General features: G+C 46.3%; 1 protein-coding gene and 1 long non-coding RNA gene across 2 annotated transcripts in view; one reads left to right on the forward strand and one right to left on the reverse strand.

Annotated features, from left to right (window-relative positions):
- The first annotated feature begins 1,419 nt into the window (after window positions 1–1,419).
- LOC148112191 (uncharacterized) overlaps window positions 1,420–27,978 on the forward strand; it is a 59,222-nt gene continuing 32,663 nt past the window's right edge. Inside the window, exon 1 of the long non-coding RNA XR_015729674.1 lies at window positions 1,420–1,612. This is a non-coding gene — a long non-coding RNA (uncharacterized LOC148112191). The remainder of the gene's footprint in view (window positions 1,613–27,978) is intronic.
- Window positions 14,509–27,978, reverse strand: part of AR (androgen receptor) — a 171,897-nt gene continuing 158,427 nt past the window's right edge. The window contains exons 7-8 of the mRNA XM_034435156.2: window positions 22,237–22,394; window positions 14,509–20,512 (exon numbers count right to left, since the gene is read on the reverse strand). Coding sequence (XP_034291047.2) covers window positions 20,357–20,512; window positions 22,237–22,394 — 314 coding nt within the window. The 3' untranslated portion in view covers window positions 14,509–20,356. The remainder of the gene's footprint in view (window positions 20,513–22,236; window positions 22,395–27,978) is intronic.

Genomic DNA, 27,978 nt, shown 5'->3' on the forward strand with positions numbered 1-27,978 from the left:
TCAATATAAAAGGAAAAAAGAATGACATTGCTTATAGGCATATACTACAGGCCACCCAATCAAGCAGAAGAAATAGTCAATATTTTTGCTAAACAATTAACAAATGTATGTAGGAAACATACTACAGTAGTACTGGGAGACTTTAAGTACCCTGATATCAACTAGGAGACAAACTCTGCAGCAAGTGGGAGATCAAACAGGTTCTTAACCAACTTAGCAGACAACTTTGTCATCCAAAAGTTAGAGAAGGGAACTAGAGGAAAAACTATACAGGGCCCAGTTCTTGCTAATAGAGAAGAAGTGATAGAGGGAGTTGAAGTTGTCATAATCTTGGGCAAGAGTCACCACGTCATGCTGAAATTCAATATAATGCAAACAGAAGCAATAGAATCTTAAACTAGTATCTTAAATTTTAGAAGAGCTGATATTAACAAACTCAGAGAGACCCTAAGAAAAATTCCATGGATAAAAATCCTAAAGGGGAAAACAACTCAAGAAGCGTGGGAAACTCTGAAAAATATGATCATAAAAGCCCAGTCCAACACAAAACCACTGAAAAAGAAAAAACCAGAAATCCAAGAAGAAACCAGCATGGCTGTACAAAGATCTCTCTGATAAACTGAAAGACAAAAAGGAGAAGTACAAAAAAGGGAAAGAGGGACACATAACTAAGGCAGAATATCAGCAGATAGCCCGAATCTGCAAAGATGAAGTCAGGGAAGCAAAGGCTCAGAATAAACAAAGACTTGCAACAGAAGTCAAAGATAATAATAGAGGTAATCCCCAGGTTACGAGCGTTCCCTTAGCGAACATTCAAAGTTATGCAGTCAGTGCCCCCTAGTATTTCCGAACAAGGTCCAAAACTACAAATCTTGCAGCACCACGGAAGTTGTTACGCCCTTACAAACACCTGCAGATGCTCTGCAAGATACATCCTGCACGCTGTGGGCCGAAATGGAGTTTCTGAGGGACAGATTTGCCCCTCAGAAGCCCCGTTCGGCCATCCAGAGGCCTCCCCTGGCTCGTTGCTGGCTGAAATGGAGCCTCCAAGGACCAGATCCAGCCCTCTGAGGAGGCATTTGGCCCTCTGAGGGCCTCCCCATAATTACTGTACTTACTTTTCACAAAGCTCCAGAAGAGGCTGACCTACGTGGCAGAGGAGCCAAAGTCTTTTCTTCAGAAGCCCGTGAAGCTGTAAGGTAAGGAAAACAGCTTTCCCCATCTGAATACAAGACTGGCTTCTCTGCCCCGAGGGCCTGTAAGCTTAGTTGGGGCCCAGTGTGGCAGGCGAGGAGCAGCCTCCTGTTTGCTGCTGACTGGCTAGTTCGAATGAGCAGCTTCAGGGATTGGGGCATGGCAGCCAATCAACAAGGGGCTTGCAGTTCAGCTTGATGAGACAAAGGAAGCAAGCTCCTCGTTGATTGTCTGCTGAAGCTGTCCTGAAGCAGGAGGCCTTTTCTACTACCAGAGGCTGAAGTCTCTTATTCAGAAGCTGGCAAAAATTTTTTCCTTAGATTTCACATTCTTACAGCTTTGCCATCATCTGAAGAAAAGACTTTGACTTCTCTTCCAGTGGGTCAGCCTCTTCTGGAACTCTGGAGATCTTCAAAAAGTAAGTAACCCATGGGAAAGGGGGCATAGAGGAGTAAGTGGAAGACCCAGTCTGTGGGGACCCCAGGGGAGTATGAGGTATCTCAGTGGATTGGGGGAGGCCTTGGATGGCCTGCTCCAGCACTAGGCCCTGCAGGCTCTTCCCCACTCTGAGGTACCTCACGTGCATTTAATGACCTGCGCATTGGGTTAACAAATGCATTAGGGAAAGCACACATTCATTTAATGGGATTCAATCAAACAAAATTTCAGGTTATGAATGTAATTGGCAGACTCTATTACATTCATAATTTGAGGATTACCTATAATAAAAAAGTTTCTTTCAACATATAAACAATAAGAAAAAAAGTCAAGTTGGTTCACTAAAGACAGAAGATGGCAAGGAAGCCAGTAGAGAGAAAGCTTAACTTATTCCTCGCATCAATCTTCACACAAAAAGAAACTATAGCCCAACCTATCAAAAAGACAACTGTAAAAGACAGACTAGAAATAAAAATTAAAATAAGGAAGAAAAGAAAAGAACTACTGTCTGCTTTTGATGAATATAAATCACTGGGACTTGATGGATTACATTCCAGAGTTCTGAAGGAGCTGGCAGATGTTATCTCAACATCTAGAAACAAATAAAGTTATGCCTACAAGTCAGCACAGGTTTGTTAAAAACAGAACATGCTAAATCAGTCTTATTTCATTCTTTGACAAAGTGACTAAATTACTAGACTAGAGAAATACTGTGGACATAGTATAGTTAGACTTCATCAAGGCATTCAACAAAGTAGACTACAACCTACCACTTGGTAAACTAGAAAAATGTGGGATAGAGAGCATCATCACTAGATGCATTTGTAACTGGCTGACAAAGTATATCCAATGTGCAGCCTTTAATGGAACTACAACTACATGGAGGGAAGTAAGCAGTGGAGTACCTCAAGATTCTGTTTTAGGCTCAGTATTCTCCAATATCTTCATAAATAACTTAGATGAGGTGATAGATGGGGGACTCCTCAAATTTGCAGATGACGCCAAGCTGGCAGGAATAGCCAACAGCCCAGAAGACAAGCTCAGGATTCAAAAAGATCTTGACAGACTTGAACACTGGGCCTAATTCACAAAATGAAATTCAATGGAGAGAAAAGGTTTTACACTTAGGGAAGAAAAACCAAATGTGAACGGATCTTGGAATTCTAATGGATAGTTACTTAAACATGAGCCAGCAATGTGTTGCAGCTGCCAAAAAAGCCAATGCAATTCTAGGCTGCTTTAACAGAGGGATAGAATCAAGATCATGTGAAGGGTTAGTACCACTTTATGGCTGACAATCTGTACTCAACAAGTAGTCCTTAATGGTACTACTTGGTACTACTACTTCCTACATGGAGGAAGTACCCAGTGGGGCACCACAAAATTCCATCTTAGGCCCAGTACTCTTCAATATCTTCATAACAATATCTTCATAAAGGACTTAGATGAGGGAATAGAAGGGGAACTCATCAAATTTGCCGATGACACTAAGCTGGCAGGAATAGCCAACACCCCAGAAGACAAGCTCAGGATCCAAATAGATCTTGACAGACTTGAACAATGGGCCCTATCCAATAACATGAAATTTAATGTAAAGCAAGGTTTTACACCTAGGCAGGACAAACAAAAGTACAAGTACAGATTAGGTGAAACCTGCTTCAAAAACAGTAACTGTGAGAGGGACCTTGGAGTCCTAGTAGAGGGTCACTTACACCAGAGCCAGCAGTGCGGAGCAGCAACCAAAAATGCTAATACAAGCCTTGGTTGCATAAACAGAGGCATAGAATCAAAATCACATGAAGTAGGGCCTGGTGGCTCAGCAGACTAAAAGCATTGTGATTATCATCTGCTGCTTGCAATTACTGCAAGTTCGAATCTCCCCAGGCTCAAGGTTGACTCAGCCTTCCATCCTTTCTAAGGTAGGTAAATTGAGGACCCAGTTTGTGGGGGCAATAAGCTGACTTTGTATAAAAATATACAAAAGTATGAAGGCTATTGCTTAACGCATTGTAAGCCGCCCTGAGTCTCTGGAGAAAGGCGGCATATAAATCAATTTTTTAAAAAAAGTATTAGTACCGCTTTATAAAGCCTTGGTAAGACCACACTTGGAATACTGCATCCAGTTATGGTCACCAAATTGGAAAAAAAAGATATTGAGACGAGAAAAAGTGCAAAGAAGAGCAACTAAGATGATTAAAGGCCTAAAACATATGAAGAACAGTTGCATGAACTGGGCATGGCCAGACTAGAGAAAAGGACTAGGGGTGACACGATAGCAGTATTCCAGTATTTGAGGGGCTGCCACAAAGAAGGCGGAGTCAGCATTTTCCAAAGCACCAGAAGGCAAGACAAGAAACAATGGATGGAAACTAATCAAGGAAAGAAGCAACCTGGAATCGAGGATAAACTTCCTAATAGTGAGGACAATTAACCAGTGGAACAGAAGTTGCCTTCAGAAGTTGTGGGTGCTCCAAAACGGAAGATTTTTAAGATGAGACTGGACAGCCATTTGTCCAAAATGGTATACAGTCTCCTGCTAGAGCAAGTGGTTGGACCGGAAGATTTCCAAGATCCCTTCCAGCTATGTTCTGATTCCTCCTCATTCACCTTCCCAACTGGACATCCACCGGTAGAACCAGTTGTTAAGTAGTTAAGTAGTTAAGCAGTTTGGAGAAACGGTTGTTAAAAGAAATCTCCTTTTGTTTTTTCCCACTTTAAAAAGTTAATCCTGTAAGGAATTACAACATTCGGTGTTGTTTCCTAGCCTAATCTTTATTGCCCTGCTTACAGAAACTGCCTCTCGGGCAGTATGCCTAGACTTAGTGTCACTTCCGGTTCCGGAGGTTCTCTGAGGTTTTTTTTTTTTGCTTGACTTTCTTAAAGGGGAAGGGTTGTTTTAAGCTTTTTACACCGCTGTTGGGAGGAAATACTCCCCTGTTGGAGTTCTTCCAGCCCTGGTGCAATGATCAGCACTTTGAAGAAATAATTGAATATTTATTTATTTATTTATTTATTTATTTATTTATTTATTTATTTATTTATTTATTTTTATTTCTATACCGCCCTTCTCCCGCAGGACTCAGGGCGGTGCACAGCCAAAATAAAACATCGTATACAAAATTTAAAAAACAATTTAAAAATAATTAAATAATTTTGGCCCAAATAATTTAAAACAACCCAAATTTAAACCGAATCAATTAAAACTGAGAGGACGGGATCAAGCCAGCCCAGCTAGATGGAATAAGTGTGTTTTTAGGGCCTGACGAAAAGTCCAGAGGTCTGATATTGTGCGTATCTCAGGGGGTAGGCCATTCCAGAGGGCTGGTGCCGCCACAGAGAAGGCTCTCCCCCTGGGGGTCACCAGCCGGCACTGTCTGGCCGACGGCACCCTGAGGAGGCCCTCTCTGTGCGAGCGAACTGGCCGGTGGGAGGCTATTGGCGGCAGAAGGCGGTCTCGCAAATACCCCGGCCCTAAGCCATGGAGCGCTTTAAAGGTGATCACCAACACCTTGAAGCGCACCTGGAAGACCACAGGAAGCCAGTGCAGCTCGCGCAGGAGAGGTGTCACATGGGAGCGCCCCGTCGCTCCCATAATCCCCCGCGCAGCCGCATTCTGGACCAACTGCAGCCTCCGGGTGCACCCCAAGGGGAGCCCCATGTAGAGAGCGTTGCAGTAGTCCAGGCAGGAAGTGACGAGTGCTTGAGTGACCGTGCGTAGGGAGTCCCGATCCAGAAAGGGACGCAACTGGCGTATCAGACGAACCTGATAAAAAATCCTCCCGGTCATGGCCGTCAGGTGCTCTTCTAAAGACAGTCGTGAATCCAGGAGGACGGCTAAGTTGCGAGCCCTATCCGTGGGGGCCAATGATTCGCCCCCAATAGCCAGCGATGGCGCCAACTGACTATATCGGGACGCCGGAAGCCACAGCCACTCGGTCTTGGAAGGGTTGAGTCGGAGCCTATTTCTTCCCATCCAGGCCCGCACGGCCTCCAGGCACTGGGACATCACTTCAAGGGCATCGTTGGGGTGGCCTGGGGTGGAGATGTACAGCTGAGTGTCGTCAGCGTACTGATAGAACTCCACCCCAAAGCCACGGATGATCTCGCCCAGCGGCTTCACATAAATGTTGAACAGAAGGGGCGAGAGGACCGACCCTTGTGGCACCCCACAAGCAAGGTGCCTCGAGGTCGACCGCTGCCCGCCTTTCAACACAGATTGCAACCAGTCAGAAAGGTAGGAGGAGAACCACCGCAGAACGGTGCCCCCCAGCCCCTTCAACATGATACCATGGTCGATGGTATCAAAAGCCACTGAGAGATCTAACAGGACCAGGATAGAGGAGCAACCCCTATCCCGAGCCCTCCAGAGATCATCCACCAACGCAACTAATGCCGTTTCCGTGCTGTGCCCAGGCCGGAAGCCGGACTGGAGCGGGTCCAGATAGACAGCTTCATCCAGGTACTGGGGAAGCTGCCGCGCTACCACACTCTCAACAACCTTCGCAACGAAGCGAAGGTTGGAGACTGGACGATAGTTAGCCAAAACAGCCGGATCCAGAGAGGGCTTATTGAGGAGGGGCCTCACCACTGTTTCTTTCAAAGCGGCCAGCAAGACACCCTCACTCAGAGAGGCGTTAACAATCCCCTGGAGCCAGCCTCGTGTAACCTCCCGGGAAGCCAGCACCAACCAGGAGGGACACGGGTCCAATAAACATGTGGTCGCGTTCAGCCGTCCCAGGATCCTGTCCACGTCCTCGAGAGCCACAGGATCAAACTCCTCCCGGATAACATTCTCAAGACCTGCCTCAGTCATCCTGTCTGGACTTACCCAGTCAGAGGCCAGGCTTTCCCGAATCTGAGCGATCTTGTCATGCAGATACTGCACAAAGTCCTCAGCTCGACCCTGCAAGGGATCATCCCGCGCTTCCAGATGGAGGAGGGAGCGGGTCACCCTAAACAGGGTGGCTGGGCGATTATCTGATGACGCGATAAGAGCGGCAAAATAGCTAGATTTCGCTGCTTTTATCGCCACTAGGTAGGTCTTAATATGAGACCTCACCAGTGTTCGGTCGGATTCGGAGCCCCTGGTCCTCCAACTACTCTCCAGGCGTCTTTTCCGGTGCTTCATCTCCCTCAGCTCCTCAGAGAACCAAGGAGCTAGGTGAGTTCGGTGCCGGGTCAGATGCCGCAAAGGCACGACGCGGTCCAAAGCCCCGGTGGCTGCACTGTCCCAGGCGGCCACTAGGTCTTCAGCCGAGTCATGAGCCAGAGTCTCAGGAAATGGCCCAAGCTCCATCTGGAACCTATCAGGATCCATCAGGCACCTAGGGCGGAACCACCTAGTCGGTCCCGCCTCCCTGCAGCGGGGTGCAGCGGTTAGAAAGTCTAGTCGAAGGAGCAAGTGGTCCATTCAAACGTGAGTTGACGTACCCTTTCTGACTTTTGGTCTAAAACTGGTTTTTGGTGAAGTTTAAGTCTGTTCTTCGTGATGTTTAATCCTGTGTTTAGTGATGGGATAATTCTCCCTATTCAGTTTTGTTTGGAAGGAAAAATGTTAATCTCTGTTCCTGAAAAGAAGCAGCTTCGGAAATCTGACTAGTTCTGTGTCTATTTGTTCTGGTAATTGGTTTAACAAGCAACAGATACTCTGTTTGCTCCTTTGCTTCATTCTGGAGAGCTTAAATGACTTCTCTGTTAAAGGGTTTCACTTTATGAGCAAGAGTTGGCTGCTGATAGTTATCATTGCATTTTAACTATTTTAATTGCTCAAGGTGCTCTGGCACCCTCCCTGATTTGTAACTCCAGTTTGCAGGTATTTCTAATCTAATGATTGGTTTTTAGGGCAGTTTTTTGCAAGCAAAGAAGCTTTTTGTATTTTTGTACAGGTAATCCTTGACTTACAACAGTTACAGTGGCACTGGAAAAAGTGACTTATGACCATTTTTCACACTTATGACCATTGCAGCAAACTGTCATTAGGGCAAAGAAGCGATGCCACATGACCACCTGGCCACGCCCACCCAATCACATGAAGCACCGCAGTTGTGAAATGAGTGACACGGTTGTTAAGAATGCTGCAATGGGCATTTATTAATTCAATTTATTAATTCAATTTATTATTAATTCATAAATTAATATTATTAATGGCATAAATGATGACCAGTCAAAAGTGCAAGGAACTGTCAGAAATCACTTTTTTCAGCCCTCTGGGTAGTCCCTATATACATAGCCAGGGCCACCCGGCCACATGATCAGCTAGCCACGCCCACCCAGTCACATGACCTCCAAGCCACGCCCACCCAAATAAGCCACACCCACAGAACTGCAACGGGCATAAATGTGAGGAAGGTCATAAGTGTGAGGACCAGTCAAAAGTGCGAGGACCGGTCAGAAATGACTTTTTTCAGCCCTCTGAGTAGTCCCTATATAGATAGCCAGGGCCACCCGGCCACATGATCAGCTAGCCACGCCCACCCAGTCACATGACCTCCAAGCCACGCCCACCCAAATAAGCCACACCCACAGAACTGGTTGTTTAAAAAATTGAATCCCACCACTGGTCCAATATTATATAAGGAATTTAAAACATGCAGTGGTGGGATTCTGCGGGTTCTAGGGGGTTCGGCCGAACCCTTTGTTAAATTGCTGGCTTGCCCCGCCCCTTGCCCTGCCCCTCGGCACTACTATTTATTGCCAATAAATGGGGCGAGCGAACCAGCAATTTAACAAAAGGTTCGGTGTTTTTTTGTAATTTATTGGCCCCGCAGCACACCGAACCGTTTGTTAAATTGATGGCTCGCCCGCCCCTTGCCCCGCCCTGCCTCCCACCCGCGCAGCGCCAGCCTACCGTAGCCAGGGGTAGGCAATTGTGGCTCTTTTACAACCTGTGGACTTCAACTTCCAGAATTCCTGAGACAGCTTGGCTGTCTCAGGAATTCTGGGAGTTGAAGGCCACAGGTTGTAAAAGAGCCACAATTGCCCACCCCTTCCCTAGCCTGAGTTCTGCTGCCTGGGATCCACGTGGGCTGCCACGTGGTTCCCCACCAGCTCCGGATGCAAGAGAGCAGGATGGAGAAAGCAGCTTCCACGCCTTCACTCACCCTCACTCTCTGCTCTGTTGGATTGCTTACCCCGCCCACTCCCAATCTATTGCTGCCTCCGGAGTCCCAGCTGATGGCTAGAGGAAAAAAAACTGTTCAAATTCTTGCCGCGGGGCTTCAAAGGGCCGCCCTATAGCCAGTGGTGGGATTCTGCCGGTTCTAGGAACCGAACCGTTTGTTAAATTGCTGGCTTGCAATTTATTGCCAATAAATAGTGGTGGGCGAGGGACGGGCGAGCCAGCAATTTAACAAAGGGTTTGGTGTTTTTTTGTAATTTTATTGGCCCACGAAGCTTCAGCATAGGCTAATTAGCCCTTGCTTAGACCGGCTCCCAAGTCTCAGCTGATTTGTCTCAGCTGTTTTGCTCAGGGCTCTGCTCCTTGCTGGAGCAATTTTTTTTCCCCTAGCTATCCTGAAAAACGAAACTGAAACTGCTTTGCTGTTGTTGCAAGGTTGGATAATTAGGCAGGCAGATTTCTTTTCTTTTTCCTCACCAAAAAAGGTAGGTGCAAACAATGGGAAATTTAGGGAAAAAGAGGAGAGTTCAAGATTTTAAAACACAAAAGAAAAAAAGCTCTATTTAACTAGGGAATTGTAATAATTGAGATACTATTAATTGTATATTTCTGAAAGCAGAAATTGTTAAGTTGTGGTTTGGAGGAATGTATGGGGAAAATTATTTGGTTTATTATTATTGGTAAATATAATTAATTGATTTGTAAGAAATTGGATTGCATGGAAATAATTGGAATATTCATGTTCATATTTATTAATATACAAAAAAGGTAGTTATATAACTAATTGATTTATATTAAAATGTTGAATTTATATTAAACAACTAATATTACATAATTAACTAATGTGAGGATGGATATAAAAATATATGACAATGGGAAGGGGTATAATATAGAATAGAAGGGAAAAATTGAATTTCATTAAGATTAGAGATAAGGATGAAGGGTAATATTGGTTTTTTACAAAAATAGATGAGGAATAAATATGGCAAAAAGGAAATATAGAAATTGTAAATTTAATTGAAATGACTAAACACTGTTTAAATTTGTGAACCGGCCAAATACTCTGTTCAAAGAAAATACATTGTATGTTTGTATGTGTGTTTCTAATTATTGTTATTTATTCCTATTTGTTCTCTTTTATTCTTTAAAGTTTAACAATTCATTCTTTTATCTTAATATCTTTATATTTGTTTGGGGTTGGCTTTCTTCCTTCATCTTTTTTATTGTACAGCAATCTTTCTCCTCAAATCTACCACCTCTCTCTTTTCTTTCTTTCTTACTTTCTCTTCCTCCCCCTCTTCTTCTTCTCCCTACCTCCTCTTCCTTTCTCCTTCTCCTCCTCTCTTCCTCCCTCTCTTACCGTCACTCCTACTCTAATTTCCCTTCCCTTCCTTCATCCCTCTCTATTGCTGTATCCTTTTATGCATATGGACTACTCAGAGGGCTGAAAAAGTTATTTCTGACTGGTCCTCGCACTTTTGACCAGTCCTCAAACTTACAACTGTCCTCACATTTTACATTTTTGCCCTATCTTGTCACCATGGTGAAGAGTGAAATGAGCAGTTGTGAAATGAGTGACATGGTTGTTAAGAATGCTACAATGGGCATAAATGATGACCAGTCATAAGTGCGAAGACCGGTCAAAAGTGCGAGGACCTGTCAGAAATCACTTTTTTCAGCCCTCTGGGTAGTCCTTTTGTGCATATGGACTACTCAGAGGGCTGAAAAAGTTATTTTTGACCGTTATTCGCACTTTTGACCAGTCCTCGGACTTACGACTGTCCTCACATTTTACGTTTTTGCCCTATCTTGTCACCATGGTGAAGAGAAGCAGTTGTGAAATGAGTGACATGGTTGTTAAGAAAGCTGCATGGGCATAAATGTGAGGATGGTCATAAGTGTGAGGACCGGTCAAAAGTGCGAGGCCCAGTCAGAAATGACTTTTTTCAGCCCTCTGAGTAGTCCCTATGCACATAGCCACGCCCACCCGGTCACATGACCAGCTAGCCATGCCTACACAGTCATGTGACCAGCTAGCCACGCCCACCCAGTCACATGATTGCCAAGCCACACCCCCCCAACTAAGCCATGCCCACAGAACCTGTTGTTAGAAAAATTGCATCCCACCACTGAAAACATGTCTCTCATTAGTTTACTCCTTGGAAACTAGACCTGGCTGCAGCCCTGCAAATAGCAGCCCTTGCATAACTGCTTGTAATTGACATAGGGATTAATTGTTTCCTCAGAGCTAACTGTGAAGGGATCCTACCCTTATGTCCCAGAGAAACCAGGCAGGAAACGGGACTACTTCCTTGTAGGCTACAATAACAGAATCTTGCGAGTCTGAAGGTACAAACTTCCTGCTGTGACTTTAACTGCCCTAACCATTAGGCTGGGTCCTTCCTATGTTTCTTCCTCTAACCCTTAAGCCAGTGGGGGGCTCCTCTCTCCCGTGATTGTCTTCTAAACAGCATTTCTTCCCCTCGTCCCTCAAGGTCATTCTCATACAGCAGCACCCCTTAAGGGCAGCAAACTGCAGAGTAACTTTATTGCCGGCTCTCTCACGTTGGAATCGTGTTCCAGGGAGAGCAAATAATGGTCACGGGTGAAGGATTCCTGCTTGTTACATGTACAGAACAATGTTTGAAAGTCTCAGCTGAAGTTGAAGTGCTGTCTAACAATCCTTCAATTGGAATGAGATAATGTAGAGTGACATTTTGTCTTCCTGTCTCTATCATCATTCTTGAATCACCGCCAAAGCTGTTGGTGTCAGTGGTGGGTTTCAAATTTTTTTACTACCAGTTCTATGGGTGTGGCTTGGTGGGTATGGCATGGCTTGATAGGTGTGGTTTGGTGGGCATGGCAGGGGAAGGATACTGTAAAATCTCCATTCCCACCCCGATCCAGGGAAAGGTTACTGCAAAATCCCCATTTCCTCCCGATCAGCTGGGACTTGGGAGGCAGAGAATAGACGGGGGCGGGGCCAGTCAGAATTTTTACAACCGGTTCTCCAAACTACTCAAAATTTCCGCTACCGGAAAGGGAGGAAGGGAGGGAAGGGAAAGCAGAGTAGGAGAGAAGGTAAGACAAGGGGGAAGAGAGGATGAGAAGGAGAAGGGAAGGGGAAGTAGAGAAGAGAAGAAGAGGATGGAGAAAGAAAGTAGGAAGGGATAGGGAAGAGGGAGAGGGTAGGTTTTGGGAGAAAGATTGCTGTTCAATAAAATTTTCCGCTAACGGTTCTCCAGAACTGATCAGAACCTGCTGAAACCCACCTCTGGTTGGTGTCATCCTTTGTCTTGGCTGGACACCCTTATTAACAAAGTTGGGAAAAATATCTACTAATTTTTGAGATATTAGATTTTTTAATTGTTTAATGGGTTTTAGTCGTAAGGTTCTTAATTTTCGGCCAAAGGGTATAATTCCTTTAAATTTTTAAATTTTGTATTGGATGTTTTTTACTTGGCTGTGCACCACCCTGAGTCCACCAGGAGAAGGGTGGTATACAAATTTAAATAAAATAAATAAATAAATAAATAAATTGTAGTACTGCTACAGCCACAGGATGGGCCTGCCCTTTCTGCTAATCCAGTTGACCAAGTCAGTGGTGGCCCTTTCTCCAGCCTTAGAGGGAACACAAATCCTCCTTTGAGTGAAGCTCAAATCCTAGTGACTACATATTCGATTGGCAACTAGATATGGCGAATGCTTTTGTTGACATCAAATGTCTATGTCTTCAGTGATAAAAGAGCAGAGTGCGGCTTCCTCAGGGATCTATTCTGGAGGGCAGGGGCTATGACCACTTTGCTTCCTTAGACTCAGAAGATGTTTAATTCACGGGATACCACACTACCCAAATGTACTTCACGGGCAGGAAAAAAATGGATAGGTGGTCCCTGGATAACCAGGCCCTCTGCCATGAATGGCTTTATCAATAATCAACACCTTGAATTGCTGTCGGAAGGCAGCTGGCAATCAATGCAATTAGCACAGCAGCAGTGACACATGAGAAGAACGAGAAGGGCCCATAACTGCTGATGTTGCATTTTGAAGCGGCTCTAGCTGTAGATTCCAGATGGTCTTCAAGAGCAGCTCATGTGCAGTGCTTTGCAAAAGTCCAGGGCAATAGGGACTCTCTGAAGGGCTTGAAGACAAGATGCAACTGACTTACAAAATGAGCAAAAACCGTCCTAGCTAGTACTGCCACTTTCTTGTCGAGCAGGAGCTGAGAGTCCAGGAGGACCCCCAAGTTGCAGGCCAATATTGACTGAGAAGTGCAATTCCATCCAAGACGACCAAGATGAAAACATCTCTGAGCCAAGGGCAGAACTGCACTGAAGGTTGTTCCTCCCCATCCACACCCAAATAGCCTCCAGACACTGGGTTGGTACCCTGGCGTCATCTTGCAGCCCAGGATTTAACATTCTGATGATACCAAATCCCAAGCTGACAGATGACCTCACTGAGGAAGGGGACAAAACACTGCAGCACAGTGCCTACCACCCCGAGTCTCTGTAGCTGGTCAATGGCGTTGAAGACCACTGAGTGGGCAATGCATCAAAAACCACTGAGGGCAGACAGATGCACCGCTGCTTTCCTAGCTTCATCAAAGGTCATTGACAAGTGTGACCAATATTGCCTGGGTACTATCCCCTAGTCTGAAATCAGTCAAAATAACCTGCCTCCTCCAAGATCTTCGGAAGCTGCTGATTACTTTCTTCAGAAAGAGAAGATTGGACACCGGACAATATTGCCCAACATGTTGCTTGTCTCTTCAGCACACAGCAGGAACACTGGATAATGTGTATTATTATTAACATACTAAACTGGAGACCTGGCAGTGGGTAGGTTCAGTGGCTCTTTGGGCACTGCATGACCTCCATATGAGCAGGGCCCCAGGAATGCCCTCGTCTCATCCCTTGAGAAGCTTGGTGCCCTTCCCGCCCCAAGCAAAGGTGCCTTCAGGTGCCCTTCACATGGAACCCCCGAACGATCAGCTCAGCTTTGCTGTCACTTTGCGGAAATGCTCCTGAACGGCCCCTCAGGTGAGCCCCTGGGATCAGCAGATCAGGCAGGTTGTCTGAGTAGCAAATGTCCCTTCCAGGCGAGACCAGCCTTGGCTTTGCCAGTTTCCCTTCTTTACACTGATTGCAAATGAGTTGTTTTAGCACAGTTACCGCAGGATTTTGTCCTTAGGAAGATATAAGTTATTATTCAGAATGTAAATATATTCCCTGTCACCTTGAAAAAGAAACGAACCATGCAGAAAAACTAAACCTATTTAGGTCCAGCTGGAAGGGATAAGAAAAGATTCTATTTGTCACCCAGATCCTGTAAAACATATTCTTAAATAACCTACGTAAGCAAATTATTTATTTTCTCTTCAATAAGACTGATTTCCCATAACAGCATCGACTGTTGATAAAATACCTTGAAAATGCTTTTGAAATGCTTCCTCTGCATAAGTTTCTCTCATACTCGTTTTGTCTAGATCAGGAGTCTCCAATCCCCGGGTCCACGGACCAGTACCGGTCCACGGCCTGTTGGGAACTGGGCTGTGGAAGTGGTGGACGGGCGTGCAAAGCTTCATTTGTGCATGTGCGAGATTTAGGTTGCGTGCACCAAACCATCCCCCCCTCCCCCTGGTCCATGGAGCCCGAAAGGATGGCCTAGAATAACCAAGAACCTGTATCAAAAAGTAGAAGCCACACTCCATATGTAGCCAAGAAAGGAATTGTACACATGGATTCAGACAATCAAGGTTTGTTTTTTAAAACTGTATTTGGAGGAACAATAGAATGCAAGGTTACAAAGATCAGAACTGGTTTACAGCATTAAATTTGCCCTCTGTCCAACGACAACTGTTACCTTCTATTAAACACACCACGTACTAATGAAGTCAGAAACAAAAGGCTCATGTTTTGTCTTGTAACATCCTCTCTTTATCAGTTCCCAGTTCTCTCCTGTCTCTTGAGGCTGGGTGTACACCAACTCTCAGGTTTTAGCCTCTGAGCCTGGAGCGGATTGTTTGCCCCGGCCTCATGTCAGTCATCCCAGGACCTGTGGCTGCAGCTGCTTCTGTGGTTGTGCCCAGCATCTCCATAGAAGTGTCTGACACTGAATTACACTTTTGTGTCTAATTCTGACACTAATAAAGTCAATTACAAGTTCTTCTATCAGTGTCAGTAAATAAATGGCTGGTAAATAAATGGCTGCTTCCATCCGCTTTGGCACCCTTAATTAAAGACCACTTCCTGGATATAATGCCATTATTCTCTTTAAGTATGGCCACATTTTGTCATGTAATATACAAAATGCCCAGCAATTGGACTGATCTGCTCGCCCATCCATCCATCCACCCAATCAATCAATCAATCAATCAATCAATCAATCAATCATCATTAGTTTTATGTATGCAATGAATTTATGATCATCGACCATAACAAAGAATCCATCCATCCATTTCATATTCTTTCAATGAATTCTTAGCCTAATGAAATCATTCTTTATCTACTGCTGTCTGATGCATCTGACAGGCAGTTCTGCGCCCGGGAGAGCTGGGTGGCAGTGGTGTATTAACCATTAAGCAGACTAAGCATGTGCTTAGGGCACCAGGCCCAAAGGGGCACCACAAAGTTGAGAAACAACCCCCCCCCATGAAGATTGGTTCTTCATTGAAAGGAGGGGGCCACCAAGATTTGTCAGTGCTTAGGGCACCAGTGAGCCTTAATCCACCACTGCTGAGTGGGCAGCTGTTCTGAGGACAATATTCCAGCTGTTTGGCTGGTATTGATATGTTATAGCATCACAAGCTTATTTGACTGCATTAAGACCATAGAAACCTGTACAAGTCCACCTAGCTCCTGCCCCCTCACAACTCTAGTGCACAGCCATTTGGGTGGTCTCATCTAACAATAATCTATGTATGCAAAGATTTAATTAAAAAATACACAAGCAGATTAACAAATGTAACTTTTTAAAAAAGTGCCACAATTTTTACAGAATTATTTCTGGCTCCAGCTATGCTATCCGCTCCCCCCTCCCCCCCAGGCTCTCCAAGCAAGGAGAAGGGCCTGGTGCCTTGAGCCCCTCTGCTTTCTACACATTCAATGCGGAAACCGTCAACTTCTGCTAAGAATGAAAGGCGTCTCACACAGAAGGACGCGCACTTGACTCTGCCCTGACCTCTGAATGTCCTTCTCTGGCCAAGGGCTCCTTTCCAGCAAGAGAGACAAAGCCCAGGTCCTCCTCTGGCCGCAGCCTGACCCTCCTCCCTCCCTCCCCCGGTGGTTGCAGCATCCTCACAGCCGCAGGTAAGGGAAACAGAAGACCCCCATCGCCTTCAGCCTTCCCGTCCTCAGCCGCAGCTCAGGTTGAGGCTGTGCTGTAAAACCACTCTGAGGCAAAAGAGTTCTCCTCCACTCTCCGAGGAGCTGTGAGCATCGAAAACCTTTAGTGCGATCAAAGGGGAACAGAATCCGGGCCAGGCTCCCCCCAGTGCAAATAATGCAACCAACGGGCTATTCCCCACAACAGAGACCCTCCCTCTCCCCTCTGCTCAGCAGGCCAGGAAATCCATTCGTACCATCAGATTTCCAAGGCTTTTCTGCCTTGGCTAACCCCACAGGCCCTCCATCCCCGCAGCGGCAGGGCAGAAAATGCTGGCCAGGGTGCAGAGGAGGCTCCGTGTGCTCCAGAACAAGAAGGTGACATGTCCAACTGAGTCAGAAATCTGTTTTTCCCACTTTAAATAACATTCTTTGGTACTAACACTACAAAGACATTCTTTCGGTCAAAATTGCAACAAGTGAACACAGAAGCAGCTTAAGCTTTTACAAAGTGCTTCAGACAAAAGAGAACTCAGAGTTCCAGTAAAATTAAGGGACAAGATTGGAAAAAACGTTTTCCCAAAGAAAAGGGGAAAGCATAGATTTAGGCATCTTTAACTATAGAAAATCTAAGATTCTTAAACACATAATCCCACATCAAAAATAAAATACAAGAAACCCCAAATCTGTGATGCACAGCCATTGTCATCAGAATTGTGATGTTGTCAAATGCACAAGTCCCTTCTTTGTGCCATGGGAATGCCCCTTTCCTTCAATTCTCAGCCTTCTTCCTTCTTCCCAGCTGCCAAAGGAACAAGACCAAGTGTGTCCCGGGGGGGAGACCCCATCTGGGGCGAAGGAGCAGGAGGCGGCAGCAGCAGCAGAGAGACCGTCATTCATCCACCCCCCCACCCCCACATTTGTCAGTCCTTTTACAACCCTGTGCGTTTTCAGAGTGATTGGGGTCTGGCAAATAACTTCTCATATCACAAAAGGCAATTTTCATATGGCAGAATAGAATGTACTCACGCCTAAGTACACTTTTTAAAATGCCTAATAATTTTGATGCATAAAATGCACAGTACTAAAAATATGGACTGATGACTATGATTTTGTAAATGCTTTTCATAATTCATAAGCTTCCCCCACCGCCAATTCCCTTATACTGCTGCAGCAGTAGCCCACCGTAAATAAACTGAAGAAAGTAAATATTTAACTCCCGGCCACCACTAATCCATTCTCCAATATTTACATGACATTCATTAAAAAGGATTTGAAAGGATCTTCCAGAAATGGTCAGAAGATGAAGCTTCTCCTGGACCTGATGCACATCAGAAGATTATCTTGATGCTGAAGAGGCGGAGGAGAAATCAAGCTGCTGGATGACAGGTTACTGCAACCGTAAATGAGTCATCCTGGAGTACTTGAAGATCTAGCAGGTTCACTGTGGTATCAAAAACACGAAGCAGCCATGCTAGATTGCAGAGGCCTGCCAGCGGTGGCACTTTGGTTGCGCGCGGATCTTGAAGATGTCAGAGGAGGAACTCTGCCCTTTTGCAACAGCTTAGCATGAAGGATGCATGTTGCCCTTGAATTTCAAGATTTTCAGAAGATTTGAGTATGGGAGGAAAATACCCTGAAACCAAGTACAGCATGCATGCACACTGGAATGCCACGGACACAGTTCCCCACCGCCAGCTCTGTGGAAGGCACATCACAAGTACGATGCAGTGGAGGGAAGTTGAATCAACACACTGATCTGAGCCATTTGGGCTCGTCAACTACAGAAGGGCTTTCAGCGTTTCTGCCCAACTTTTGATGGCCTTATCTTCACTCATTTATAGGGGCGTCTGAGGCAATATTTCTAAAATGAATAATGAAATTATATTGAGTCTACAGGGAAGGATGGTTAAGAGTGCAATTCATCTAGTTTGATGTATGTGGGAGGAGGAGGTTTTCAAACCAAGCACCCAAAATGTAGATTCTTGTCTTAAAAAAGAACTTCATTGTTTTTTTTCAAAAAAATCTCTTGAGACAGCATGAAGAAGGTTCAGGAAAGCCCAAATATCCGCAGCATTGTCACTGTTGCTCTAAGAACGAGAGGAGAGGGAACCTCAGTACAGAAAACAGGAACATATTTCAATGGTTCCATCTAATTATTGTTGTTAACGATCCGAAAATTAAAAAGCAGCTAAAATAGATTTATTTTAGGAATGCAAGGCACAGCATCACTCAAAAGCAAAAGCTAATTCAATGGATTGCTATTTTATTGTTCTTGTTTCTGCAGAGATGAAACGGAATGCTGGTCGTTTTAACTGCGTTGCTAGAAATGTAACCTTGTTTTTCCTTTGGCTGAAGCTTGGACTGTGCAGGATCCATCAAAGACACAACAGCAGCCAGGTAATTAATGATCTTAAGCATCAGGTCAAAGTGACCCAAGGTGGGCAAGTTTTAAACTCCGAGCAAGACATCTTGAAATCACAGCAGATGAAAAATCAAGCCGGGCCTCAGGAGGTTCTCCAAATGTTTGAGCCGAATTTCATCTTTGTTATTCTCAGTAGATGTCACCTTGTGCTAAAAAGTGGTACCTAACAGGAAAACCAATCAAGATAACGTTCTCATTGCAACCATGGGCTTTTCATACACTCACTGATGATATCCAAGGGCATGTCTTGAATTTTCTTTTCCCAGGTGTATTTTTTTCCTGAAAAGCAAAATAAAACAAAAAAACCCTAATTCACCCATATGGCTTCTCTGAATCTTTGGCTACCAGCTCATGGGATTTCCTGGTAAGTGATACCACGGTGCAGCTAGGTTAGAAAAAAGGGACTTTGTTTCCCATAAAAAAGAGGTATAATTTTGGGAGGATGGTTTCCTTATCTCCTTTGATAAGGCAGTTTCTCCTATTGTTCAACAGAAATTTCAGAAAGGAAAAGGGGCTCCTTCGTCATTTTCTTGCAGTTTAACACATCATGAACCCAAGTGAAGTTTGGAAGAAATTCTCCTGGGCTGGGCTAGGACGATGCTGACGGATGTTCCCAGGAAGGATCACCGAGTTGTATGATTTCTGAGACTGTTCCCTGCCATACATCAAAAAGCAAGTGACCCAAGGAAGTGAAATGAATGGCATGCAACGAGAGGCAGAGCTCAGATGAGGCTAACAGAGAGCGGGAGAGCGCGGGAAGTTGCGGGAAGGGGGAAAGAATACAACTGAGAATTAAAGGGAGGGAGGGAGGGAGGGTGAGTGAGTGTTCATGAAAAGGTAAAAAAACTCACAACTGGAATGTGTTCACATTCACTGGGCAAATGTTTTTACTTCTGGCTCATGGTCCACAGAAGAAGAAAGATGAAGTAGTACTAGCTACAAAAAAGCCCCATCATCTCTGGGTGTTGGGAAAACTTCCAGCCCTTCTTATTCCTCGTAAGAACCACTGCATGTGTTAGGGAGCTGCGGCTGCGAGGGTCTCCAGAGTGGTCTTCTGCCACAGCCACTGCCACAGGCGACTCCCGGCTCCTCGGCTCTGTCCCAGAGAGAAAACCAAGCTGAAGGTCTGAGTGCTGGGAACCCAATGGCTGTCGGTGGTCTCCTGCTCAAGCAGGGGGTTGGACTAGAAGACCTCCACGCTCCCTTCCAACCCTGTTATTCTGTGTGCATAGTTGTCTTGAGCCTGACTGTATGTGGAAATAAAGCCCCGTCTGAAACCAAAGTCTAGCAGGCGCACAGATCGTGTGTATCAACTACGTTCCCTTTGTCTGCTCTGGAGTTTACATCGCTCGTTATTTCCAGGGACCCTTCAGACCTTTTCTCAGAGAGATGAAAAAGAGGCTTCACGAACTGCTAAAACAAACCCAAAATACCCCCCCCCCAAATCCAGCTTGAAAGCCTTCCCTTCTCCCCAGCATTTAATGACCTGCTTCCATCGGTTAGAAAACAGATGGCAGCAGGAAGCGGCTATGGACACTTCCCTTGGTGCAGAGGGCCACCAAAGCCACGGTGGGGAATGCACAAGCACAAGAATGTAAACGGTGCCGCCAGGCACCACGCCACAAAACCGAAAGAGGAAGTTCACGCACACAGTGAGCCACTGAAGCAGGCAAGTCTCCAGGCAGATCTCTCAAGGTGAAGGCAGTTCAAGGAAAAGCAGAAAACAGAAACCTGAAAGGGGGCCCAGCAAAGAGTTCTTTGTGGTTACTGTGCACCTTTGAGGACACACAGCGTGCCAAGGCACTGCAGTGCAGGAGTCCAGGGACCCGAGGAAAGGAGGCCGTCCGCTGCTCGCCATCACTGGGTGTGGAAGTAGATGGGTTTCACTTTCCCAGAAAGGATCTTGGGGACCTGCACCGAGATGATCTCAGCCATCATTTCAGGGTAGTCGACGCTCACCATGTGTGACTTCACCAAGAGGTCAAATGTAAACTGATGCAGTTCTCTGGCAATCTAGAGGAGGAAAAGGGAGGTTTGTCACAGGGAGGAACTCTTGTCTTGCTCAGCAAGTCCTTCCAGAGGACCTTCTGCCCTGAGGGTCACCATCTGCACTCTGGAGGACGGGGGAGCGGTTCCAAAAGAGAGAAGTTTGGGGTTGCTTCAAAGGGAAGGGGGAAGGATACTCGGGAGTCCCGCATATCCCATTGTCCTAGCTGGACTTGTGTTGTAAGGGCATTTTATTCTCCCGCAACCAGAAAATGCACAATGTTCTGCAAGGTGTGACTTTGTGTTTTGTTTTGCTGGAGCTTCTAGAGCTATCCCTGGCAAGTGGTGACCCCCCCTCCTTCTTCTCCTCAGCTGAGCCCAACATCAAGGCAAGAGCTCGTCTTCAGATAGAAGGGCTCCGTGGCCAAGGGCTGCCCCAGAATGCAGCCCAACATGATGATGTCCATGGAAGAGGAGGTGCTGCCGGACGTCCCATCTGGTCCCTCTCAAAGCTGAAGGGCCTCTTACTTGCTCCTGCTTAACTCTGCCTTCCTCCCACTCCCCGTCTCAAATTCAGATGGAATTTTCTCTTCTTCCCTAAACCCCGCATAAAACGCCTCCCTCCTTACTTCCCCACCATCCCATCCACACACCACTCTCTGAAATATTAACGTGGAAGAATTCCAGATGTTTTACGCTGGCTTTGAGGCTGAATGCTCCTGCAGCCTTTTGTAAGCTATGGAAAAGTGACCAGACCATCTGATTGGTGGAGAGCTCCTTTAAGGAGGTGTTGATGGGTGTGGCACACATGGACAGCCCAGATTGGAATCCAGATCCAGTAAGGCACAGATCCCTAACTGGAATCATTTTTGGCTTTTCAAACAACAGTTCTCTGCTTTAAGGCTCAGCCGCTTCCCTCACTCCTTGTTTTTTTTTAATCAGACAACTCTTGCCATACCATTCATTTGTCATTTCTTGTTCTCTTTCCATCTGCTGCATGGAGGCACCAACTGTCCTCTGTGGGGCCTGCAGCGGGAAATGCTCCAGGTACCCCCTCCCAAACATAACGGTAGCTAGGGATCCAACAGCGTCCCCTGTTCCAATCCTACAGAAACTTAGCGGATGGAGCTTCCCCAAGAAGCCTCCCTGGCAGGGACCATCTGAAGAGGACCGAGGGAACTTGGCTCTGAGCCAAAGAAACAACACTGAGCAAGAATTAAGGAGAGGGAGAAACTCCCCCCCCCAAGCTGCACATGGCTGTTGAGTGGTGGGCCAGAAGCCCCGGTCCAGAAAGACAGAACAGTAATTAAACTTCCTTTTAAATTTGATTTAGTTAATACTAATACAGCAACAACTTTGTCTACAATGTTTAAAGATGCATAGAAATTTATATGTACGCTTTTGGAGCTCTCGGGGTGGGGGGAAGGGGCTGAGCCCAAGGATTTTGAGGCTGCTTGCAGCTCTGGGGCTTGAGGTTGTGTACCACTGTGCAGGGTCCACAAATCTGGAGGGCCCCCTAACTGGGGAGCTCCTATAAAAGAAACAGATGAATTATATTTACAATATAATTGTTCACCTCTCTGTGGCAAACGCCTTTATGCAAGTCCCCTTGCTCTTTTTCAAAAGTGATCCTGCAAGATTCTGTGACTTCTTGGGCTTTGAGTTTCCTCTTTTTGAAGCCCTTTTTGGTCTGAGCAGACCTTGCCCTGCACCCCAAGGTCCTTGGCCAACTCTCCCACTTTCACACTTACCGGCTGCACAGAGTCCAGGAGCTTGGTGAGCTGATAGAAGCGACGCGAACAAGACGTGGGGTTCTTCCTTTTGCAAGCAATGATCCGGTCAAGCTCCTTGATGTAGTTCATCCGGAGCTCATCAAAGAATTTCTGATTCTTCAGGCCATCCACTGGAACTGATGCAGAATTTATTTATTTATTTATTTATTTATTTATTAATTAATTTAATTTGTATACCGCCCTTCTCCCAGAAGGGACTCAGGGTGGTGAACAGCCAAAATTAAAAAACATACAAATGCAAAAGTTAAGATAATTAAAAAGAATTAAATCATTAAATCAAAAGACGCCGGAAAAGACGCCTGGAGAGTAGTTGGAGGACCAGCCGCTCCGAATCTGACCGAACACTGGTGAGGTCTCATATTAAGACCTACCTAGTGGCGATAAAAGCGGCGAAAACTAGCTATTTTGCCGCTCTTATCGCGTCATCAGATAATAGCCCGGCCACCCTGTTTAGGGTGACCCGCTCCCTCCTCCATCTGGAAGCGCGGGATGATCCCTTGCAGGGTCGAGCTGAGGACTTTGTGCAGTATCTGCATGACAAGATCGCTCAGATTCGGGAAAGCCTGGCCTCTGACTGGGTAAGTCCAGACGGGATGACTGAGGCAGGTCTTGAGAATGTTATCCGGGAGGAGTTTGATCCTGTGGCTCCCGAGGACGTGGACAGGATCCTGGGACGGCTGAACGCGACCACATGTTTATTGGACCCGTGTCCCTCCTGGTTGGTGCTGGCTTCCCAGGAGGTTACACGAGGCTGGCTCCAGGGGATTGTTAACGCCTCTCTGAGTGAGGGTGTCTTGCCGGCCGCTTTGAAAGAAACAGTGGTGAGGCCCCTCCTCAAGAAGCCCTCTCTGGATCCGGCTGTTTTTGGCTAACTATCGTCCAGTCTCCAACCTTCGCTTCGTTGCGAAGGTTGTTGAGAGTGTGGTGGCGCAACAGCTTCCCCGGTACCTGGATGAAGCTGTCTATCTAGACCCGCTCCAGTCCGGCTTCCGGCCTGGGCACAGCACGGAAACGGCATTGGTCGCATTGGTGGATGATCTCTGGAGGGCCCGGGATAGGGGTTCTCCTCTATCCTGGTCCTGTTAGACCTCTCAGCAGCTTTTGATACCATCGACCATGGTATCATGTTGCACCGGTTGGCGGGGTTGGGGGTGGGAGGCACCGTTCTGCGGTGGTTCTCCTCCTACCTCTCTGACCGGTCGCAATCTGTGTTGACAGGGGGGCAGCGGTTGACCCCGAGGCACCTGGCTTGTGGGGTGCCACAAGGGTCGGTCCTCTCGCCCCTTCTGTTCAACATTTATGTAAAGCCGCTGGGTGAGATCATCCGTGGCTTCGGGGTGGAGTTCCACCAGTACGCTGATGACACCCAGCTGTACATCTCCACCCCAGGCCACCCCAATGATGCCCTTGAAGTGATGTCCCAGTGCCTGGAGGCCGTGCGGGTCTGGATGGGGAGAAACAGGCTCCGACTCAACCCCTCCAAGACCGAGTGGCTGTGGCTTCCGGCGTCCCGATATAGCCAGCTGATGCCAACGCTGGCTATTGGGGGTGAATCACTCGCCCCCACGGAGAGGGCTGGTAACTTGGGCGTCCTCCTGGACGCACGGCTGTCTTTAGAAGATCATCTGACGGCTGTGGCCAGGGGGACTTTTTATCAGGTTCGCCTGATACGCCAGTTGCGCCCCTTTCTAGATCGGGACTCCCTACGCACAGTCACCCAGGCACTCGTCACTTCCCGCCTGGACTACTGCAACGCTCTCTACATGGGGCTTCCCCTGGGGTGCACCCGGAGGCTCCAGCTGGTCCAGAACGCGGCCGCGCGGGGGATTATGGGAGCGACGAGGCGCTCCCATGTGACACCTCTCCTGCGCGAGCTGCACTGGCTCCCGGTGGTCTTCCGGGTGCGCTTCAAGGTGTTGGTGACCACCTTTAAAGCGCTCCATGGCTTAGGGCCGGGGTACTTACGAGACCGCCTTCTGCCACCAATAGCCTCCCACCGGCCAGTACGCTCACACAGAGCGGGCCTCCTCAGGGTGCCGTCCGCCAGACAATGTCGGCTGGCGACCCCCAGGGGAAGAGCCTTCTCTGTGGCGGCGCCCACCCTCTGGAACAACCTCCCCCCAGAGATACGTACAATAACAGACCTCCGGAGTTTTCGTCGGGCCCTGAAAACCCATTTATTTCAGCTAGCTGGGCTGGCTTGAGTTAAATTTTAAACTGATTTTAAATTGGAATTTTTTAATTACGGCCAGAATATTTAATTATTTTAAACAGTTTTTAGATTTTGTATTTTGTATGTCTTGTTTTTACTTTGGCTGTTCACCGCCCTGAGTCCTATATTGGAGAAGGGCGGTATAGAAATTTAAACAAATAAATAAATAAATAACTGGCTACCCAATTTAAAACCCCAAATCCATAAAATTTAAAATCCCAATTAAAAACCATTTAGGCTAGGCCGGCTTGATGAAATAAAAACGTCTTCAGGGCTTTACGGAAGGTCCGGAGGTCCGGGATTAATCGTATTCCAGGAGGCAGCTCATTCCACAGGGCGGGTGCCCCCACAGAAAAGGCTCGCCCCCTGGGGGCCGCCAGCCGACATTGCCTGACCGACGGCACCCCGAGGAGGCCCTCTCTGTGAGAGCGTATTGGCCGGTGGGAGGTTATCGGTAGCAGCAGGCGGTCTCGCAAATACCTTGGCCCTAAGCCATGGAGCGCTTTAAAGATGAGAACCAACACCTTAAAGCGCACCCGGAAGACCACCGGGAGCCAATGCAGCTCGCGCAGGAGAGGTGTTATGTGGGAGCGCCACGTCGCTCCCATAATAAGGAGAGGCAATAAATAAGGAGAGGCAATAAAAGCAGGCAAAGGGAAGAGCCTGAGGGGGGAGGCGAAGGAGTCTCCTCACTTACAAAGGCGCAACCAACAGCAGGGCAGCTGCCACAGAGAACAAAGACTGTTTCTTCTCCAAGCAGAGTTGGAAGGGATTTTGGGGGTTGCCTAGTCCAACCCCCCCTGTACTAGCAGGAGACCCCAGACCCTTTCGGACAAATGGCTGTCCAGGCTCTTCTTAAAAGCCTCCAGTGATGGAGCAGCCACAACCTCTGAAGCAGGGGTGAAGTGTAAAATTTGTTACTACTGGTTCTGTGGGCGTGGCTTGGTGGTGGTGGGGTAATGTGACTGGGTGGGCGTGGCCAACTTTTTTTTTTTTTAACTTTTCAAAGCATTTTTTCTGCAAATGCAAAAAAATGCTTTGAAAGCCTCTGCCAATCAGGCAACACAGCTGGGATCGTCAGAGCCTTTTCAAAGCATTTTTTAAACCACCTCTTCCGCGGAAGAGGTTGCAGAAAAAAAGCTTTAAAAGCCTCTCTGACGATCCCAGCTGAGCCACGCGATCATCAGAGGCTTTTTTTTTTTACTTTTAAAAGCATTTTTTCCACGGAAGAAGTTGTAGAAAAAATGCTTTTAAAAGAAAAAAAAAGCCTCTGATGATCGCGTGGCTCAGCTGGGCATGGTGGAGGGGGGGAGGGCGCAGGGATTTTTGCTACCGGTTCTCCGAACCACCTGCTGCCATCGTTACCGGATCAAGCGATCCGGTCCGAACCGGGAGCATTTCACTCCTGCTCTGAAGGCAACATGTTCCAGTAGTTAATTAAGGGACCTTGGAGATCTCCTGTTCAAGCAGGAGACCCTCTACCATTTCAGACGGGTGGCTGTCCAGTCGTTCACTTGTTAATTGTTCTCACTGTTAGGAAGTTTCTCCTTAATTCCAGGTTGCCTCTCTCCTTAATCACCTTCCATCCATTGCTTCTTGTCTTGCCTTCTGGTGCTTTGGAGAATAAGTTGTTCCCCTCTTCTTTGTGGCAATCCCTTCAGATATTGGTAGGCTGCTCTCATGCCTCTCCTAATCCTCCTTTTCACTAGACTAGGCAAACCCAATTCCTGAAACCCTTCTTCCTATCTTTTAGCCTGATAAAGCTTATTTGGAGGCTGTAGTTTCTTAAAGAAGGCATACCCATTAGCACCGTGGATCTCATCTACCATGGATCATTTACAGAAACAAACAAAAAAGAGGTGGAGAATCTGAAAAAGTGCAGAGAGCAACAAAGTTAATTAGGCTAAAACATATGAAGAACGGTTGCAGGAATTGGGAAATGGGAATGTCTAGTTTGATGAAAAGAAGGAAACAGGTGTGAACAACCTATTCTTCCAGATACCTGAGGGCAGGACCAGAAGTAATGGGTAGCAAATCATGAAAGAGAGATCCAACCTAGAACTAAGGAGAAATTTCCTGAGAACAATTAACCTGTGGAACGGTTAATTCCTACCCCCAGAAGTTGTGGGTGGGGGGTGAGATCCGGAAGCGGCGCGGCGGTACTGGATGGGAAAATGTCGGGCTATGATGAGCTCAGCAAAATCCAGACAGATGAACCATCACCGGGGGGTCTTCGGAGGGACAGCAAAGAAAGAGAGGCAGCTCAGTGTCTAAAGAGGGACAGGCAAGTCCCTTGGATAGCCTGAGAAACTCTCTTTGAGCTGGTGATGGGGGGCGGCGATCAGAGTGAATCGCCGTGAAGCTGGAGCCTCTGGAGCAAATGATGTACAGGTGGGAAGATTTGGACAGAGTGCTGATGCTGGGTGAGTGATCGGCTAACCCACAGACAATAAAAAGAAAATTCTAAATATTTTTAGCTACTAAACTATTACTAAAATTACCCCGGCGTGGAAATTGCGGCTAAATAGCAGCGGGGAGATGACGATGGAAAGAGAAAGTGAGAATGACAAGCGCGCCATAGAAGAACCCAAATAAAGAATTAAAAGTGATTGACAAATGTAAATGTAAATCTGGAACTTGGATTCAATTTGGATTGGATTATAAACTGATGGGTAATATATAAAGGTGAAAGAAGATGTGAAAACTGGATTTTTTCTCTTTTATGACTTGGTAAACAGGGATGTGAATTACAAATAATAGGAGCCTGAGTGGCATAGGAGGCTAATGCCTCCTAAGGCAGCATTTAACATCCAGCTGCCTGCAATTACTGCAGGTTCGAATCTCGCCAGGCTCAAGGTCGACTCAGCCTTCCATCCTTTCTAAGGTAGGTAAATTGAGGACCCAGTTTGTGGGAGCAATAAGCTGACTTTGTATAAATATACAAAAATATGAAGGCTATTGCTTAACGCATTGTAAGCCGCTCTGAGTCTCCGGAGAAGGGCGGCATATAAATCAAATTTAAAAAAAAAAATTAGATGAGTGGAACTGTGGATTATAGAGAGACATCTGCAGGAGAAGGAAGAGCATGACATGGAATTGTTTTAATTTTAAAACCTTGAACTTTTTAAAAAAGATAACTGGCGAGAACTAAGGAGGATACGTTTTGCCTACAAGAGGGCAGACTTTGATGATTATAAAAGAAGGACCTTAATGTGATTTAAAACTGGAATAATTCAACCTGGAAAGAATAAAATGGAACAGGAACTTAATGAACTGATAAAGACGATGTGTTTGGAAATAAAATACATGATTATAAATTTGCATGGAAAATTGAAATCTGAGGAGGCAAAGACAGAGCTAGAATGCACTGAAGATGAAAAGGAAATGACTAACGAGAAACAAGAAAGAGAGATGGATAATAAAGAAGACAAAGACAAAGAGACTGACTATGGAAAATTAAACAATTGTAATATTAAATATGGACAAAA

This window comes from Pantherophis guttatus, chromosome 12, assembly GCF_059756535.1.
Source record: "Pantherophis guttatus breed Tessera chromosome 12, ASM5975653v1, whole genome shotgun sequence".
NCBI lineage: Eukaryota > Metazoa > Chordata > Lepidosauria > Squamata > Colubridae > Pantherophis > Pantherophis guttatus.